Here is a 21108-nt window from a genome sequence, read left to right as displayed (position 1 = left end):
AGGTCTGATACCAGTTTCTGTATTTTCAATTGAGAGTGTAATAGAAAAATCTCAAGTCCCTAAATAGACTGGCTAAGTTGAAATGGAAATGTGACTGCTGGGAGTTACAGTTCATGGAAAATATACTGAAAGTCCTGGAGGAGATCCTTCCATAATAATACCCATAATATCATCATTATTATTATTATTACTATTGCTAGCTTGGTCTCAGAATTTAAATGATTTTTATAAATCGAAAACAGAATTAAATCATCTTGTACATAAGAAGAAGAAAGGATGTCATAAATCAATGATATCAGTTTTGAAAAGGACAGGTAGAATGCAAGATATATGGTAGTAATCATTATCAGGATAAAATAGGCCTCATAAGTTTTGTCATGGCAGAATGGGCTATGGCTTCTTTCTGACACTGGACCGTATAGCATATTTCAGAGGAAGTTGAAAAGCCTTCAGCATACTTAGTTGCTAATAATGTTTCAGAACAAATGTCCTCTTGTGTCTTGCTGGAGATCCATTTTGTGCAGAAGCATTTGGAATTATGGCCTTGGCAATTTTACTTTATGTAGTGCAATTTTATATAATCATTTTTCTCATACAAGTAGTTTTCTGTAGAGCCAGTGCTGAGACTTTCTGTTGGCTCTTGGAAGTACCACCCAGAATTTAAGGCATAATTTGTCTAGATCCCAGGAGCCCTGGGGCTGGAACAGTAGCTGTCCCTAAAAAAAGGGAATAATCATGTAGCCTATGCAGTGTGTAGTCCTTGTAGTTCTTTATGAGAAGACTGTCAATGTACCAAATAAATCCCCGAGATTCTGTGACTGTAGCTTGGAGGGGCTGGTGTTTGGCTCTTGGTAGCTCATAAGCAGGTTTAGGGCAGGCTTTGAGGCTTGTTCTGATGGCTCTGCATGAAAGTGAGACAGAGGTGGTGGTGGGGGAGGAGGTCTGTATCTTCAGACCACGAGGCAGTACTAAGATCCAGCTACATATCTAGCCTAACTCAGCTTTCAAGGTCACAGGTCACTGGGGTACTGTTTTCATCTCCACCTATCAACTAGTCTTGAAATTCTGTTTCCTTTGGTTGCCTTAACTATTCAGCATGTTATTTGTGTCTTTCTGTCATAGGAGTATTGCGAAGCGTAGCTTGCCGAGTCAAGAGTGTGTTGTTTTAATAGTGCTTTTATACAGAATAGGAAAGTGGTCATACCTTGACTACAATAAAGAATACTTTGGTTAGTAATACATCAGTGCCTCCATATAACTTAATTTTAGATATTGAATGTTAGCACCCCACTTGGATGCCCCCTAGGAGCACACATGCTAGTTACCTAGGATGTTTGAAACTTGGTAAGTTTTAGCTATATACTGTCAAGTGAAAGGGTTTTGCAATTAATTCTTCAGAACTGCCTGATGTAGAAAGCCTTGAAGAATTATAGGCACAAGTGCTGCCTCAGGATCTCATTTTATCACTTTTAATTCTTAAGGCTGTGAGTAATTCACTGGACTTCCATAAGGCATACTTGCCTAGCTTTTACATCCTTACACAGAGGAGACTAACATTCTTGAAATTTTCTGGAATAAGAATGTGACAAAAATATGAAATCCTCAGATTTCATTAAAGTGATCAGATTATTAATAAGCAAGATAATTTTATTTGGGTTTAATGTTAATAGAAGAATCAATCTGGATGAATTAGATGATTAGCGATTAGCGATCACAAATTTGATGAATGGAGCTCTACTGTTACTGAAATGATTTTCAGTATGATTCTCTACTTTTTTCTTTTGAATACAGAATTATAATGTGCAATGAGGTAAGTGAATGCACCTTGTCTGATTATGATTTCAAGTAATCCTGAATTATGTAAAAAGATGGAATTGCATAGTTGGAATTGTGTTGGTTGTTTCTTCTTAGCATCATGTTGGCTTTATTTTCAACATTTCAAAAATAGGAGCGTGTGAGAGATGTCCACAATCAATGAACTGTAGATAAATGTGGAACAGTGCAAGGATAATGCTCTTAGCCTGAATGTTTACTGTGTGTGCTTTTGCCCTTACCTTGGAAACCTTGGCATTCTTCTGGAAATCATAGAAAGCAAGTATAAGTCCTATGGCATGTTGTAAGATTTTTTAAAAAATACATATATTTGTTTTATTTATATCTATGAGACCTATACAACATTTCTATCTTGACAACAGAAGTATTTTCCTATCTGTGATAGTTTAAAAATATGAGTAAAGGAACTTAACAAGATCTGTGGTGAGAGTACCTGGCTGAATGATAATCAAGGTGAAAGGCAGTTAATTCATTATATTCAAAACTGTCTTATTCTTCATTTGGCCTTGAAATTCCTTTTAGATCTGTGTAGTTCTAGGTTTGCTGCTTATTCCATGAGGTAACACAATGCTTTTGTTTTAAGGAGGGAGACCAGATTTAATGAAAAAACGGAAAGCTCCAAGCAATGCCTTTTCTTACTGATTTTTCTTGTATAGTAAGAAGGAAGCATTGAAACTGCTGTTCTGGTGTTTGATTTGATTCAAATTTGATTTCCAGTTCTGTTGAGCTAGTTCCTGTTTGAATCTATTTCCCTTTGTTGCTGTCTTCTTGTTGATGTGAAAAAAGCAGCCCTACTCTGATGTTGAAGGAGCTGTCTTCCACTCTGTTCCTGCTAAGGCACAAACTAATGCGTAGGACCAGCTGTCATGGTTTGGTGTCGTGTCCTGCTAGAGAGGAAAAGAGGCAAATTGATCAGGAATGCTGGAAAAGGCACATTATTCAAGTTAAAGGGTGCTTAACAACTTGATAAAATCCAAGTCAAATTGATTCATTTTTGTGATGTTCTTGGAAAGGCTATCACAAAACTTCACAAAAATAAAGTTTCCTAGTTCAGAGAATGAAAGGAGGAATTCGAATCCTAACTCAAGAGCTTCAGGGAGTCCATGTATTTCACACCCAGTGCTGAGGTCATTAAGAAATCCCTTCTGATAGCTCTTTATGGATAGAGTTATATTTCTTTGTGTAATTTCAGAGCTGCTTTTAAACTTAATAGTGTTTTTTATTCCTGTAAAGCATAGGTGGAAGAGTGTGGATATTAAATGTGTTTATTAAGGTTTGAAATAATTGAAGTAAAAGTTGATAATTTTTTTGTGGGTTGTTTTTTTTATTGCAGTATAAACCTTGGTGTCTGATGATATATGGAATGGTGGCCTGCTGGTTTCTGTTAGGAATCAAGGGCTTGGCAGTGATTTTGTTGCATGCAATTACATCATTTGCTGTGGCTCAGTTTAAGATACCAATCCTGACATGGATGTGCTCTCTTATCCTGTTATCCACTTTACGCATACCAGCTGTAGAAGAAGCAAAGGTAAGCTCAATAGTCTGAACTAAGTGTAGAAGAATTTATTTATGGCATTATTTGACATTCCTGTAGCTATCTTTTTGTAAAACTACTATCGCTTCATTTAAACAGAGGTTGACTCAGAAAAAAATTGAATGTTTAGCTGCAGTGAGCCTTGGTAGAGATTCTAAAATTAGAAATGTGGATATGTTAAGCTTCGTGAGGCCTTCCTCAGGTGGTCTCTGTCATGTGGAATCAAATCTTTAAGATGTTAAGAACTGAAAGATAGCTCACTAAAATGGTATGTAACCAGTTTATAACACTTACTTCTCTGCAGAGGCACGTGGTTGAGGTAACTGAGAAGAGAGAGGACATCCTTTTTAGTTACTTTTGTAGTCTTTTAGATATTAGATGATGTGATTAAGTTAGATTAAATTTATAGTACATTCTAGCCTGCTGTATCTACTTCTCTTAAAGTCTTGACTATGTTTAATTAAAACTACTATCTAACTCGGCTTGCATGCCTGCGTTCTCTTCCTTTTGTCTTGTTCTGTTTTAGTGCTGTTTATCCTGCAGGGTTCTAAACAGCAAATGAGCTGATGAGTGAAGTTGTCAATCTGTTGTCTGAGAAACATCTATAGCATTTTGATTGGAGGGGGTAGTCACTTCTTTAGCATTAAAACCTTGGGTATTTTGGTTGGGTCTTTTTTTGTCCCAGAAGCTTAAAAGGGAAAAATGGGAAACTTAAAAGTGAAAGAGGAGGTTGCAAGTACTGTAGGGAGAAGATACAGCCTTCTAGAGTCGTTTCTTGTCAGAAGGCTTCGTAACAGAACTCTTTTTCTGTACGTAAGAAATGGCTGAATTCATATTCTTAATTATCTCCAGTGAACAGAATGGTTCTCTGGAGGATAATGAACTGTTTCTTACACAATGGAAGACCACTACAATGGCAAAACTTGACAGGAGATCCATCAGCATGCTATCTGCTTTGTCTGCTCTTTCTTGATTGATCTCCATTCTGTCTACTGTTTTTGTGTGCCACTGCTGTTTTCCTTTGCCTCCCATTTTATCTTACAGTAATATTTTTTTCTATAGCTTTTTTCCCTCTGTGCCATCCTTTTCCATTTCTTCATTTTGTTTATCCTGACTGTGGAGTCATGTACAGTGCCTCTTGCATGTGTGGGAGTCTTTGCATTGACTTTAGTGTGAATTGTTCATTCTGCTGTTTATATACCAGAATACTACTTGTTTGCTATTAATAGCTGCTTTTCCTTGTTCAGTGAAGGGAAGCTAAGATAGATTTCTCATGTTTATTCTACTGTTTGGGGAGCACGGTGGAGGAGCTGGTGTCAAATGGGAAGCAAACTGCAAATACACAGCTAATAAGCCACAGGAAGACTTGGGAAAACTGTAATGCAACAAAATAGTATGTGATCTACAATGTAAGTGCAAATCATTGGAGCTAAACCTCTGACTGTGGTAGAAATTTTCAGTAAAATTTCACTACAGTGCATAATGTGAAATTTACCCCAGACTGTTAGAGAAATCTGATTCTACTTTATAAAAGTGTCCAGTCGCTGTGATAACGTTTATAATTTTTTTTTGATTTTATGTTGTGCAGTATGTGATTAGCCGTAGAATTGTAACCTGTGACATTAAAAAACACACTCTAAATTGTACAGGAATATAAACCCTGTACTATCTATCTGAATTAAGAGAAGTTATCTGGGTGAATAAGGATATTATAATGGTGATCCCGAATACAGTTTCAAAGCTCAAACATATGTTAGTGTGCTGCTGTGAGATTGGCAAAAGAAAATGAAAACAAAACTTGAGTCTTGCTCTTGTTCTTGCAAGTCTGTTTTACTGAAAATGGGTGAATACATCAAATACCTGAACAGAATTTTTAGTTTTTCTAAGACTATTTAAGATTTCTAAAAATACCTTTGGTGCCTTGATCTTCAGAAATGTCTGTTTTGGATCTAAGTTCTTTAGTAGATCTTTGATTTCCAGGTGTTTGACGTTTCTGTGGTGAGTATAAGATAATACTGGGACAGGTCAAAAAGTTTCTGCTGTCCCATCTTCCAAATGCTGATAGCTATTGCTGAAGTTCTTCCAAATGTTTACCAAGCATTTTCATCTGATCCTTGTTGTGGTTGCTCAGATCCATGCCCTTATCACAGAATACGAGTTCTTGTTAGTCTTACGGTTGCCCCACTGCTGCTCTATGATGGAACTTGCTCCATTTTGATATTTAATTTTCTATTCAGGAGTTGTTATCTGAAGTCTGTCTATAACTTCCTTTGTGTTCAAAATTTATTTACGGTATTGTATTGGTTTTCCTTTGGCACTGAGGCACCCACATTTAATCCTTTCTTTTATACCATCCATTTAGAACAGGGATGTAATATACTATCCACTTGATTAATCATCTGAGAAAACCATGGGGTGATTTTGTTTTTTGGTTTTTGTTTTTTTTTCCCTCCTTGAGCTGCCTATTATGTTTTTAATATGAATGTCTCCCCCACCCCCCCAACACACACACACCATCTCTGCTTGGGTTTGGCTTTTCAGATCAATTTCTAATGCTTCTTGCAATGTGGTTCAGTCTCACAGCATTTAGTTGTCGTTCATGAGGAGCAGTGGACATTACTCTCAATCATGCTGATCAGTGCATTGAGATGAAATTATATGCCTTTGCATCTGACTGTTACTCAGTGCAGATAGGGCATGGTAAACAAACAATTTACTAATGCTCTAGTAAATGTATTTCTACTTCATTAGAGATGTAATCATACTAATTTGAAGTGCTTGATTTTTGGGGTTGTATCCAGAAGTTGCTTAGTCAAGCTTGAAGGTATCTTTTTTGTGAATGCAGGTTTCTGCATTCTGTGGAAATGAAGACTATTTCTCTAACATTTTGATTTATACCAAACAAGAGTTGTCTACTTAGAACTAATTAGTGCAAACTCATATTTGCTGTTCTTATTCTCTAATTTCTTTTTTTGTGGGCAATATAGTTTTTGGAGGAAAATATTACTCAGTCGTAAGAGAATGTCTTTGTTGCATTTATTTGGACTAAGAAAAAATTGGGAATGTGTTATATGACTTGTCATTCTGTGTTTTTTTTGTTGATTTTTTTTTTTCCCCCGGAGGAAGAGCTTCTTCAGGTAGTATAGACAGGTTTCTGTCTTGGTAAGAGATGGAAAGGGCCTCTCAAGTTCACTGCAATACAAATTGACTCAGCCAAACTCAATTTGCTGATATTTCCTTTTTTGTTTGTTTGCTTTTTGTTTTTCATGGTGATATGTTTTTGCTGAAAGCATGTGTGACAGAGTATCACACATGACAAGCAAACAGTCAAATCTTTCCAGCCTTGGGCTTTCTAACTAGTGGCTGATTCCCTTCAAATCTGAATTGTGGTCCTGAGTTTACTTCTGGTAGCTCCTTGACTATCACCAGCTCTGCCAGCCATTTTGGACACTGCATTACTAGACAAAAACTGAGGAGAATACTGGTATTGCTGCAAGTAAAGCTTTCCAGATTTTCCAAGTCATTCGGGATACGACTGAAAAATGTGTGAAACTAGACGTGTTTTTGAAATTATACTAGTTTTGTTTTTTTTTTTGTTGTTTGTTTGTTTGTTTATTAATGCCCATTGCAGCAGCTCTGGAGGCCCTTTCTCTGTCAACAGCCAATGTTTATTCTGCATACATTGAATAGTGATATTCATTTAAGAGATCCATTCATTCAAATCTTTTTTAGCATTAGTTGCCTGCTGCTGCTGACCATTAAAGTTAGGATCTTGACTGATCCTGATACCACAGTCCTACTGTATTTAAAACACAGCATTGTACATCATGATCTATTTTCATTTTGTCTTACAGAGAAAATGGTATGACACTGAAAATGAGTATTATCTGCTCCTGTTCACCTTGTCTGTTCGTTGCCTCTTCTACACTAGTTTCAGTTTAGAATATTGTTGGCATGGATCTACCCAGAAATCATCCCATTCATTCCTGTGGATGCTGGCATACGTGTTTTATTACCCTATGTTCCACAACGGACCCCTTATGAACTTCGATGAGTTTAGTAAGCAGGTAACAGTATTTTTAAGATTGTGAAGACATTTCTTTTCAGTGTGTCCATGCTTGACTGAAATTTGACTAAGAGCGGTTAGAGAAAATGGTAATATCTTTTCAGCTACCAAATCTGTACATGGAACCTATAGTGTGTTCGAAGTGAATCAAAGGAAGGATAGATTTTCTTTTTAAATGTAACTTGAGAGATCTTTACATTCATTAGTCAGGAGAAAATTTTAGATAGACAAGACAAAACTTTGTCATCCCTTTTTCCTTGTATATATTCATCTTTCCTTTCTTGGCACATCCTGAAATATGTTGCATGAAAAAGGGAAGGCTGTACTTGGAAGCCGGTTCCATGTATCCATGTTTATATATCAGCTGTTTTTATATATATCAGAATAATGCTGAATTCATATAAGGCTGATAACTGAGTATATATTTGATTGATTAAATAGAAATGTCAAAACAGGCCTTTATGTCTAGTGTTCGAGCAGATAAAAGTTGATTAGCCTCTAAGGTTAGAGAAAGAGTAGAAAGAGACAAAAGTTACTAAAGGCTATCATATTAATCTTTTCTATCAGACTCTAATCTCTATTTCCTTCTGAAGTAACTACCTATGTTTCAGTCAACTAAGTATTCTGAAAAAAAAACAAATAAAAGGAGTTTTCATGCATTTGACTTCAGTAGCAGTATCTGTAACTGATTCTGTGTATTTTTTTTCTTTCTTAGTTATTTGGAGGGTTTCCATTTCTATGTAGTCTTTAGAAAATAAAGACTTTGGGTTTTTTTGGTTCCCCAAAACTGTCTTCCACCTAACTTTGATAATCTCGAATAATGTTATGGGAGCATCAAGACAGGTTAGCTCTGAGCACATCAATGGTAATTTGGCAGTACTTCAAGACACCTCAGATTAGGAACTAAAATTCTTCTACTTTTCAGTTTATTTTTTATCTGACACAAATCCATCCATTTGACCACAGAGCCAATAAACCATGTCACTACATTCCTAGATTATTCAGGATTTTAGTATTTAGCTACTGAACTGGATTTTTGTTTTACTTTCCTCCATAAGGAGGTGAGACTACCAGTATTTCTTTCAGGAGTGTTAATTAACTGAGCAGCAAATAAGTTTGCTGTTTGGACTCATTTCAGAGTCATTTTGCACCAGAAAAAAAAAAAAAAAGTTATTTTTATATTTTCAGCAACAGTCCCCTGAAATTCTCTGCTGTTAATTCTGAAACAGATCGTAGGAAGTCACAGAAAGTTCCTTTTAGTACAGGGAACTCATAAAGGCCTTAGATTTGGAGACCAGTGTGGGGCCACAATTTCCATTATGTTGATTTGAAAGCAACTGATTAATTACTTGGGGGCACTTCTTCAGACTTCTGAAAGCTGGGCTCTTTAAATGTGAAAGGCCTGTCTTTCTTACTGGATGTTTTTTTCCTCATGCTTTGCAGGCTCCTTTTTCATATCTGGAAAACTGTGGGGAAAAAACATAGATTTTTCATGCTTTACCACTTCCTTTTCTTTTTCTTTTTCTTTTTCTTTCTTTTCCTTTTTTTTTGCACAGTTTGGTAAGAAATGAAATAACAGTGAGTTTTATGACTAACATCAATGGGATAAAGGTTTATTCAGATGAGTGGGCATTCAAACCATGACATTGCTATTTCCATTTATATTTGAATGTCTGAATTGCTTACTTCTGTTTGTATTTGGAAACTTTCTGTTGAAACCGTAACAGATAGAGATTAGCTTTTATGAAAATGAGAACAGATTCTGGTTGAGCCGTGAATGACAAGTCTAACAGTGATTTGTATTCAATGATTTTGGAAAACACGAGATCGTATGTGTGCATTTTTTTTAATCCTGGACTGGATGTTGCAGGAATAAAAGAAGACCACAGGATTTTTATCTCTAAACTGTGACTTCAGATAGGCCGATGGGAAGCCTAAATAAATAGTTGATGTCGTAGTTTTGTAACTGGTGAATTCCTGTCATCTATGTTGGTGATTTTTGGTCAGATTCCTGACTTGATCAAAGAACTCAGTGCCACAGAATTCTTTCCATAATTGATACAAGTTGGCATTCTTACATTTTTGTTGTGTGTGTTGTGGAAACTCTTCTAGTTATGGCCACTGTTTGCTTTCACCTGCAGAGTTACCAGGTGTACTGACAGAGTCAAAGAAATTCAGTCTGCTGGTGGGCAGTGAGGTCAGCTGCTATGGCTTGAGTTGCCTGAGGAATGTCGGGAAGTTTCAGCAATGGGGCTGTGCTTTTGTGTGGGCTACTAAAATTATATCCTTGTAGCTAAGTTAGCCTGGAGGGATCAGGTCTGCTTCCCTTCTGCTGCAGTGAAGAACATCTGATTCATTTACTGAAAAAAAGTGCAAGCTTTGGTGAATCATACAAGTAAAATCAGAGAGGCAAGGTATGTCCTTAAATAGACACTGAAAGTCTGAAGCTGACTAATGCATTTGCATGCTCATTTTCCATTTGATTTAATAGTAGGCAGGTGTCCAAATCCTCTGTGTGTTTTTGAATATCTCAGCATGAGCTCTTAAATAAGCCTGGAGACTGGAGGCCGCAGAATAGGAACCAGAGGTGTTGAGATGCTTGTTGAGCTTTGACTGACAGAAGTGTTGTATGAATTAAAGGGGCAGAGTCAAGTGATCTTTCTTCACTTTGAAGAAAGTTGGTTTCTTAAAGTGCTTACTGCCAATGGGATGTCATTAAGGGAGATGAGTCAAATAAGCGAAAGTATCTGGAACGCTGACAGAAATGTTTAATGAGCAATCCTCCAGGCTTCACTGAGAACAAGCCAATCATCTGTGCATCTTTAAAGCCCTTTTCAGGAAAAGAGCATAACTAGGGGAAATGAAGATAAAAAACTTAAGTTTTCTCAGTTTTCATGCAAGTCAATCTAAAAAAAAAAAAAAAATACTTCTAAAATGTGTTAAATTCTGCCTATATTCCTGTACCTCTTGAGGAGAGAGGTGAATTTCTCAAAGAATGTTTCAGAAGACCTATGCAAGACCCAGAATAGAGAGTGGACTAGAAATAGTTGGTAGGAAAAATTGCACAAAGGATCTTGAAATTAAACTTTGATTATCAGAATATGGCCCATCTCCCCCTATGAAGACAGCCTGTATTCTTGATGTGAGACTGTGTGGAGAAGACAAACATGAAGAATGGGATGCCTATATCTGTAATGTTCTCATTTAAATGTACATAGATCTGTTCAGCTAAAATCATAAAATGTATTGAATAATGCTATTGACTTGTTCCTTCGTGATGTTTGCTTGAAGTGCGTTTTCAGAGTTACTTATATGAGAAGATATTACCTTAACAGCTGAGGTTAGTGAAGGGCTTCTAAGTTAGCAGTTTTCATCAATATGCTCAAAGTCTACAGTATGAAAAGTATATTTATTGCTCTTTGCACAAAAAGAGAATGAGAGCTGCAAAACCACTTAACTGAAACTGTGACTGAGAAAAGTGTTGCTTTTTAGCACACTGGAAGGCAGAGTTACTGAAAATGGAAACCAAAAATTGTTGTATGAAGCAAGTGCTTAAGCTGTAAGTGCTTAATAATAATACTGGTAATACGCACTCTATGCTACGTGAAAATGAGGAACTTGACATTTTGTTAATGGCCTTTTAAAATTTCTGAGTAGAAGTGGTGCATAGAAGTTCTAGTCATAGTTCGGAAGTCTCGCTGTATGAGTACTTGTAATTAAACAGTCTCTGGAATATTCTCTAGATAGGACAAATTTACCTACAAAGATTTCAAGTAAAAAGTGCAAATGAACAGTGCTAATGGCATTCTAGCTCCATTTTTACTTGCAAGTAATGACTTTTTGTGCATGCAGATGGGTGGGATTGCTAATTTTGTATGTGTATTTTTGGTGGCCAGTTGAAGACTTGCCTCTTCTGCACAGATCTTCATCTGTGTTTGGTTTTTCATGTGAAATACTTATCTTCAGGATTGATTTGGGTGAGTAGAAACACAATGACAAATGCAAGTAGGAATTTTGGCCTGCCATAATAGATGTGCATAAAAATTACTAGACATTTAGGCAATCCTATCTTTTTGTTAAGTTATTGGATCATATTCTGTTTTACTACAGAAGGAAGGTAAAATAATAGTATACAAATTTGTTCACTGTAGTTAGTGGCCTAAGAATTTAGGGGTCATCTTGAGGAAACTAGTCAATGGTAAACCTTCCTTTATCTTTTTTTTTTTATTATTATTATTATTATTATTATTATTCACTTGGACTTAACTGGCATTTGCTCAACACATCATGTAGGTTTCATTGGCCTTGGCAATTCTACAGGAGAAAAATGATGAACTGTTTTCAGGTATTAATCAAATACAGCTGGTAGAAGTTTGAGGTGTTTTAAGAGCAAGCAGGGTTGTGTGTGTAGTGCCTTTTTTTTTTTTTTTTTTTTTTCCTGTATGTTTGATAGGACTGCTGCTTGCAAAAGTCTTGTTTTCCTTCACAGCTATAGTTTCATTCAACTTTTTTCATTATCTATGGATGTTGATGAAGTGTAGGAATTAAAGAAATGAATGTCTCATGTCTGGATTCTGTTAAGGTTAATAGCACTTGTCCTTTTCTACAACAGATTGGTTCTGTAGGACTTGAGAATGATTAATGATCAGCCACAGTGTGCCCTGGTTCTCTATCCTCAGGACTGAAATGCTAGTCTGGTGCATAGCTTGCCTTGCACTTTGATGTTTAATCATGGGAGATTTTACCACTTTCTTCAGGGGAACTTGATGACCTGTTTTGAGGTTTGTGCCTGAGGTTTCTACAGGCTGCTTGGACAGTTTAGAGCAAGTAGTCCTTCTAGTATTCTGGAGCAGAATTATATTACTGCTCTTCGAGGGCTCCCAAAGTGTAGCCTATTATGATATTTGTGAGCGTTTGTGCAAGGAAGGACAGGGCTTTTTCTTGCATGAGATGTTACTGATGATTGGTACTCCTACAACTTCAGTTACTGCAAAGTATTTGTGTTTGAGGAGTGCACTATGAGTGTGTGAACGAGGATACATATCAACCTGTATAAAACAGTGCATGATGTCTGTGATGTCAAGCACAATAAGGCTTTCTGGAGTCCTCAATTACTGAAATACTCTGACTGTATTCCATGCTCGATACAGAATTAAACTGCTCATTAAAACATGTTCACTCCTTTAAAAACAGACAAACAAACAAAAAAGTGGCCATGTTTGTAAGAATTAAGATTTCTAAGCTTCATTTCAGTGTTCACTGCAATCAGCTGAAATGCTGTCCTTGACTACTTTTTTTTAAATCTAGCTTTCTGTGAGGTCAATAATGATACCTTGAGAAGGTCTGTTCTTACTAACAGATACCTTCAAAAAAATCTTTTTTTAATTAAGGGCTCTTCCTATATTTCTTTCTAAAACATCTTTCTTAGGATCTCTGATTAATTGTCTTTTAGTACAAAGGATATTTAAGAGAGATTATTAATAACCTTCTTCCATGTTTCTTTTTGTTCATGTATAAGCGTAACTCTTGAATAGTTAGACAACAGCTTGCTAACTGAACGTGAAAAGCCAATTTCTTGTCTACTGATTTGTTTTGTTTTTTATAGTTTGTTTGTTTTCTATGATAGCATTGCCCATTTAAGATATTTTAATTATAGGAGGTTTTTAGAAGAGTCTGAAAGGAAAGGCTTTCTCTGAAAATTAACAACTTGACAAGAATGAGGTTTTTGCTGAGGCTTTCTGTTTATGTTCTTAGTATAATTTCTATGGTATAAGGAAATTTCCACAAAACCTACAAGAGAAAATAATTTAACAGCTACGTGGAGAAAAAATGGTGTAAAAGCTTCCTGTTTTTCTTGTCAGCCTTTTGTCCAGAGGGATAGGCAGCTGTATACTGCATTTATTTTTTTTATACCTTCTTTTGAGACTTTTGTCTTGCTCCTGTACAGTACTTTTCCATATTGTATTCTTTAGTTTGAACAGGCCTTAGGATGATAAGTGTCATTGGAAAATATGCAGAAAAAGTTAGAAAAGTTGAGAAAAGTTCTGTTGTTTTATGCTTCATATGTTTTTTTGCTATGTATAAAATATTTGTTAACGCAGGTAAACTTATGTTTATAATCTGAGTAGATACTTTTTGCTGGATTACCCATGTAGGAGTTTGTTCACACAGTCAGGGTCTGTTCTTTAGAAATTCTTCTCAAGTCTGACAGCCTTTTAGTAATAAAGTGGCTATTACCAAGCAAGTCCTTTCCTCAGGCCATCTTGAAAAGTGATGACATTCAGTGTAATGGACCTTAGCACTGTTCTGGCACTAAATTTGTTTGGCAGCAGCTGGAGGAAACTGGTGACTGTGATGCAGTCTCTGAATTGACAGTGCAGGGATGAAACTGTGACAGCCTTTGCATCTTTGTGTATTCAGAGATATGCCTGCAGGACCAGACCATTTGAAGCATCTGTTTGGAGTAAATACAAAATGGGAGTGGGTACAAAGATCGTATGTGTAAAGCACTGGGCAGTGTGCACTAGCAAAGCGGTGCACAGACCCTTCGGCAAGGTATGAGGTAAGAATAGTTGGGATCTTCCTGCACTGGAGTGCTGAGTGTAGAAACTACACCATGCTAGTAGATACCATTGCATTCTCTTGGTTCCGCTGCACAGATAATCTTACAGTTTAAGGAGAATGGGAATGTCATCTGAAAGTACGGAAAAGATTGTCAGCACATGCAAATAGAACTGAATGCTTGTAAATACTGCATCTAGTCTTGTGGCATTGACTGCAGACTTTTGTTTGGCTTCATTTACCATTCAGATTTCTACTTCTTGCTGATTTCTATTACTTTTTGAATTTCAGAGGGTAGAAAGCAGACCCCATTAAAAGAGTATGACAAAAATTTCCAAATGCTGTAGTCATAAATTCCTCTTAATAGTAATAAATAATAGATGAAATTTAAAAAATGATCTCAAGATGATTATTTGGGTAAATCAGTTCATTATTTATTTATCATATAACCTCTTTGGATCTCTTCTTTTAGATGAAGAGGCAAGAAGCCTTCAGTTTGAAGACGAATATTGGAATTTTAATCATGGGCATAATTCGCATTTTCTTTTGGTGGTGCTTGGCTGAGCTGATGATTCACCTCATGTATATCCATGCTATCTACAGTAGTTCTCCACCCTTGGAAGCTGTGTCATACTGGGCTTTAGGTTAGTATAAAAACTGAACAAGTCCTCCTTCCCCCACCACTTCCAGAAATGCTCAAATCTACTTTTCTTTTATGTACATCTGTTAGTACTTATTAATCATATGTTATGACCATTCTTTGTCAAAGACATGATTTAGATTATTAAGATTATGTGTAGGTCCTTTAGGACAGTTACAGTTAACCTTACTGAACTTCTTCAAAAATTCAAAAATATTCTGTATCTGGTGCAGTTTATTATTATTATTATTATTATTTTATTTTATTTCCCTATCTGAAAGGTGAGTGCATTTCTAGTCCTTCTATTTTTCTCTATCATAGAGCTGGTCATCTAAAACAAAAAAGAGTTTGTTTAGCCTAGGGATAGAGATAAAGAAATGTTAAGATTTAAAACATTTTTCATGCTTTATTGATCTCAGTGTTTAGCATTTTTAACTCTTTCCTCCAGCTCTTAAATCAGTTTTTATCCATGTTGAAACTTAAAATGGCAGTACTCACTAAAAGAGCAAATGGAAGGGAATGTATGTGCAAACAAGGTGACCTGAAAGTACTGATTGGTGCCTCTCCTTTTCCTGTTTTCCTCTGTGCCTCTCTCCTCACTCCCCTGTATATGTTTAAAAATACTTACTATAGGTAAAAAATGAATGAGCAGCCTTGAATATAGCATAAAATAAGAGCTGCACATACCAGTATGTAGATAGACAGAGGATAAACTATAGGCCACTTGTGTGTGCGGTCGATCGGATTTTCCATTGTCCTGTATTGTCATGTATCACCGGGTAGGGAGAAGAAAGCGCAGGAGCTCTATCCCTTAAAATCAGATTCTGAAAAAGCTTTGGTTACTGAACTGAAGCAGATACCTCTTGTTATATCAGCTAGTAACGCAATTGATACAGATACTGGTAGGCCCTGTCCAGCATTCATTAAAGATCGTTTATGTATGATAGGCAGTGTGTATGTTCAAAGAGGATCTTTGCATATTCAGTTCTGGCCAGTAGAGGGCAATGCTATATATAGAAAGAGTTAGGGACAGCGAGTTTGCTGAAAACAGCAAAAACTTAGTGGTTTGTCTCCATGGTTTACTCCCTTCATTCGCAGTCAGTCACTGTTTCGGAAGTTGGTTGAGTTTGCATTTCCTGTTCTAAACATGAATTATATACTCAATTCAATCAGTTAACCCCTGGTATTGTGTGTATGAGTATGATGAAAGTCTTGCTCAGTATATGGAAAGTGGTAAATGCTGACTAGTTGATAAGGTAGGGAAGACTAGGGAAAAATACTATAGGTTTAGTGTTATTAGTAGATTCTTCCCTCTGTTCAAGGCTTCTGACTGTCAATTTACCTCCCAATAATTAAAACTAATTTTGAGTAGGTGATTAGAACTTGCTTCAAAAGCAAGTTCAAGTGATGAAAGCCTGTTTTAAAGCAAGTCTAGATTGTAATACTGCCTTTGCCTGGTTAAAATAGGAACATTTGAATTTAAACAAATGCCTTTTGGTAACCCTGCTAACCCCACTCTCATTAAGCTTTGTCTTAGTAGTAATGAAAGCAGGTGCTTAAATATTATAGGTCAAACAAGATTTTGTGGCATAATCTACGTGCAGCAATGCGTCACTTTTCAGCATTTTCTGTACTTGCTTTATCACAGTGATTATTCAGGTCTGCTTAGACTTGAAGCAGGAGCAGGTCACCGTTGTTTCTTGGCTTGAATTTAAGAGCCATTGATAAATGAGTAAGTAAGAATAAATAGGCAAATACCACCAGTATCTGAGTTATGGATCTTAACATGCCTCTTCACTAGCTCTCATATAGAGCCAAACTTTCCTTTTCATTATTTCACTTTGTTTTATTAAAAACAATTACATAACAAAACTGTCATGAGACCAAGGAAGAAGCTTATTGTTGACTAAAGAGGTTTACTATGTGTTGTATTAATCTTTCTGCACTGCTGGTTTTCATTTTTTGTTTCCCATTTAATCTACAGAATCTTCAAAGCATCATGGATCAACTGGCTATATTGAGTTATGCATGACTGGCCCTTTAGCACGTTAAACCTGGGGGAAGGATTTGGAGGCTGTATTGCAATCAACTCTAGTTAGGAAAATTATAGTTCTTCCATGTTTTGTTCTGGGATATCTGAATACTATGCAATGAACATCAGCAGCGCAGATAAAAGCAAAATTGCTGTTAGATTTTTTGCATAAGGAATCTTACGGGCCATGATGATGATCAGAGTACCTCTCAGAGGAACATGAAACTACAGTGTTTTGGATGGTTTCATATGGTGTTCCTGCAAGGTGAGATTGTAAATAAATAAAAATCTTACTGAATTAATGATATTTGTTTAAAAAATACCAAGGCAGCTCAAACCAGTATGTATTTTTCTTTTGTACTGCAGCTGTACTGTTAAGGTTGTACAATTTTAGCAAACATACATGGCTGCAAATGACGAAATGGAAATGCTAGTTACCTAAAGTAACATTAGTGAGTGCATCTTTTTCTTCACCACACAGGCAGAGGCTAAAAGAAGAAGTTTTTGGAAGTGATAGGCAACAAATTTTTCATCAAACAGCAAATATCTTCACACAGTATAGAGAAGGTATGACAAGCACTGATCCAGTTTGTTGCAAGTTCACTTTTTTTTTTTTTTCTCTCCTCCTCCAAGAGGAGCTTACTCAGTTTCTCTTTGTGTGGAATTGTTCATGCTACATGGTGGTGCAAAATAGTAAGGCTAGGCCAGAAAAAAAGATGTATCAGCAGAATATTTAGAATCTTAGAATAATTTAGGTTGGAAGGGACTTCCGGAGATTATATAGTCCAGTGTCATGCTCAGACCGGTCTAATTACATCCGGTTGCTCAAGGCCTTGTCCAGTAGCATCTTGAACACTGCCGAGGATGGTGACCCTACAACCTCTCTGAGCAACTGTTCCAGTAGTTTCAGCCTCATGGTAAAAACAAAAATGCCAAACCCAAAGTCCTATTATCTATGTGGAATTCCCTGTTTTCCAGACTATGTTCATTGCCTCTTTTCCTATTGCTGTGCACCTCCACAGGCTTCATCTTCTCTGTATCCTCTACTCAGATAGTTGTAGATAGCACAGTCAGGCTTCCCTGAACCTTCTCTTCTTAAGCCTCAACAAATCTAGTTCTCTCAGCTTCTCTTTATATGGTGTATGCTGCTCTCCGACTATCTTAATGATTCTCTGCTGAGATTGCTACACAATGTCAATGTCTGTCTTGTAATAGGAGTCCAAAATTGGACACAGTATTCCAAATGCAGTCTCACAAATGCAAAATAAAACAGGTGACTTCTTTGGACCTGTTGGCTCTACTCTTGCTGAATTGGTCCATGATGCTGTTGCTCTTTTTTGCTGCAGGGATACGCTGCTAACTCATATTCAACCTGTTATTTACTAAAATCCTCCAAACCCTTTTCTGTAGAGCTGCTTCCTGGCCAGTCAGCCCCCAGCCTGTACTGTTGATGGGATTATTCCATCCCAGATGCAAGACTTTGCATTTGCTTTTGTTGATTCTTTCAGCCCATTTCTCCAGCTTGTCAAGGTCCCTCTGAACAGGAGCGCAGCTCTTCAATGTATTGATTGCTTCCTGCAATTATTTGATGTCATCTGCAAACTTGCTGAGGGTGCACTTTGTTCCATCTTCCAGGTCTATTAATAAAGACGTTAAACAACATTGGTCTCAACAATAATCCGTGAGGATCTGCACTAGTTAGTGGCTGTCTGCTAGACTTCTGTAACTAATCCAAGCCCAGCCAAATTTCTCCTCACCTTATCATTCAATTGTACAGCCCATATCTCGTGAATTTGGTTATAAGGAGAGTACTGGAGAATGTGTAAAAAATTCTGTATATGTATACAGTGCATAGACAACAAATGTATATGATACCCACTGTCCTTCCTGTGTCCAAAGTGCCAGTCACTTCAAATAAAAAGCAGTGAGGTTGATTAAGCGTTGTTTGCCCTTGATAAAAATGATTTTACTGTTCCAACCACTTTCTGGTTTTTAATATATTTAGAAATGGTTTCTAGGAAGATTTGTTCCCTAACCTTCTCAGGGGACTGAAGGGAGGTTGACCAACCTCATTTATTGGGTAGATGAAGACTTTCTCTTGGATAAACAATAGTGATGCCACACAAACTTTGTGAGTTGTTATTATACTGTAGATGGAAGAACTGCTATAATTGGAATCTCCATGGAATCTCCACGAAATCTCTTTAATTACTGTTGCTTGCAGTTAATGTTTTTAACTGTCAATTTTCAAGGTCATTAACTAGATGATGATAGGAATGGGAATTATGAGTAGCAGGCTAAAGACAATGTGTATGTACTTTGTATACAGGTAGAACTTTCAATTCCCTCCCCACCTGCCTGTGTTTTTTTTGTTTCACTCTTCTCTATGTTGCCTATCATTGTTCGTATCAGCCAGTAAATTATACCTCTGAGCAGAAAAAGCAGCTTGCTTTGCTACCTTGATGGATCAGTGAGCTATTGGAAGTGTGTGATCAGCAACATTCTCTGAGATGGAGCAAACTGCATCCACTATGCATCAATTCTTTAATGAGTAAGAAAGCAAGTGTCTTGTTCCTGGATTTGGGGGGCTTAAATAAGAAGTGATTGGAGCCCTGGCTAGAGGCTACTCGGAAGGACAGCAGCTTTCTAAAATTATTCTTCATACTGTTATCACTATTATTACTAGTGTTGTTATTTAGAAGAGCTTCTCTACTAAAAGAGAAGACATTTGTTATTTAGGGTCTTCAGTCAGACAATGCAAAATCTGTTGTTGAATAATTCATTTTTTCCTTTTAAATATTTATTTTTAGATGAGTTTGTCTGTGATATAAAAGAAAGCTGACCTGAGGTTGCATACATCTCTTTCATTGACTAAAATACAGTAGAAAGCCATCACAGATCTGTTTTCACAGGCTATTCCATCACCTGCTTGATAATACAACCCCCACATGGAAATAGATATCAGAATTTCCTCTACTGTATATTCCTTCTCACATTTAAATCTTGTTTCCTTTAGCACTCTCTGCATACTGCGTTAAACTTGCATGTTTATATCACAGGAAGGTTGGGCTACGTTGGTCATAGCACAGGAAGAATTCAGTTCTCAGAAGGCAGTTCTTCATGAGATAGCATGCTGGCAGTGGTACTCTTTGGTACCAGAAGGTTAGAGCTCAGCTGCCTTTAATTATCTTCATGGCAGCAGAATGGCAGGAAGAGAGCAGTGTCAGAGATAACAGAACCTATCCTGTTGTTTTTTAATGTAACCTTTTAGATTGACTGCTCATGTCCGTAGTGACTGAGATGTTTTTAACTGAGTGACTGCAGCTCTACACAGGCTACTAGATCAGATAGTGGAGAAGAGATGAAATGTGTATTAATAAGAAAACTGAATCTACTGATCTGAAGAAAGCATAGTTTCATATTGACCACAGCTGTGTTTGGTAGTAAGATGAATATCCAAGTAGAAATGTCAGTCTCCTGAAGAGAGGAGGAGGTGAGAGCTAGCTTTAGTGGAAGTGTTTTTAGACATCCACATACCAACTTTTAAGGATAACTTTAGGTATAAATGATCTCAGGAGATCCCCCGCTGCCCTCCAAGTGGAAATCTTGTTCTGTGTCTAGATGTTGGGGAGGCTATACTTCCTTGATCATGTGAGACAAGTTACAAAGTCACTGAAATCTTTCACCTGTTTCTTTACTGTCTCTTGTCCTGGCCTGTATAGCTTTTGAATTTGATGGGTTCCATTAGTTCTGCACTCTTACAGCAGAAAACACTATTGCCTCTTTTCTCCAAGAATCCCCAAAGTATAATCAGCACCCAACAGTGCAATAGTAAGTATTGCTCATAGACTAGGCCTCACCACTCTCCTCTGAATTGAGTGTTCCTCAAAATCTGTTATGCTGCCAGCTTTCTCTCCAAGGCGGATCTTAGCTTCAAATCCTTCTCAGTAAAACAAATGTTTGCACCCATGAATAGTGAACTGTTGGTATATTGAACAGTATCAGGACACTTGTGCACAGTTGTGGTTATTTTATTCTGAGCAGCAAGCACAGTTTGTAGCAATTCCGTGGTTTTGTCAGTGCTGCTTCTCATTCTTGTAGTGTTGGTCAGATTGTCCTAAAGAGTTGAGCGCTTTCAGAATTAATGACACAGCAGGAAGACTTGTATTCCATGACAGTGAAAACCATGATAATTAATTCTTCTCAATTTTAAAAACTATTTGAGCTTAATTTTTATATTCTATATTGCTAAAGAGAGATATGCAAGCAGTGAAGACTGAAGCCACTATTCATTCCAAAAATTCACTAGACTGTTGAACTACAGCATACTATAAGAATAGCGAGGCCAGGCTAGATTGAAAGCCTATGTGCTCCAGTGATTAATCTCAGGCAGTTGTCTGTAATGAAGCTGAGAAAAGGAAATAAAAAAAAAAAGGGGGGGG

The 21108-nt window shown here is 36.9% G+C and overlaps 1 protein-coding gene across 1 annotated transcript in view; it reads left to right on the top strand.

Moving 5' to 3' along the window:
• Positions 1–21108, top strand: part of HHAT (hedgehog acyltransferase) — a 122883-nt gene that overhangs the window by 12838 nt on the left and 88937 nt on the right. The window contains exons 5-7 of the mRNA XM_062571303.1: positions 3167–3361; positions 7222–7434; positions 14467–14638. Of these exons, the coding sequence (XP_062427287.1) occupies positions 3167–3361; positions 7222–7434; positions 14467–14638 (580 nt within the window). The remainder of the gene's footprint in view (positions 1–3166; positions 3362–7221; positions 7435–14466; positions 14639–21108) is intronic.

Source organism: Rhea pennata, chromosome 3 (genome assembly GCF_028389875.1).
Source record: "Rhea pennata isolate bPtePen1 chromosome 3, bPtePen1.pri, whole genome shotgun sequence".
Taxonomy (NCBI): Eukaryota; Metazoa; Chordata; class Aves; order Rheiformes; family Rheidae; genus Rhea; species Rhea pennata.
This window is presented reverse-complemented; position numbering and strand designations above follow the sequence as displayed.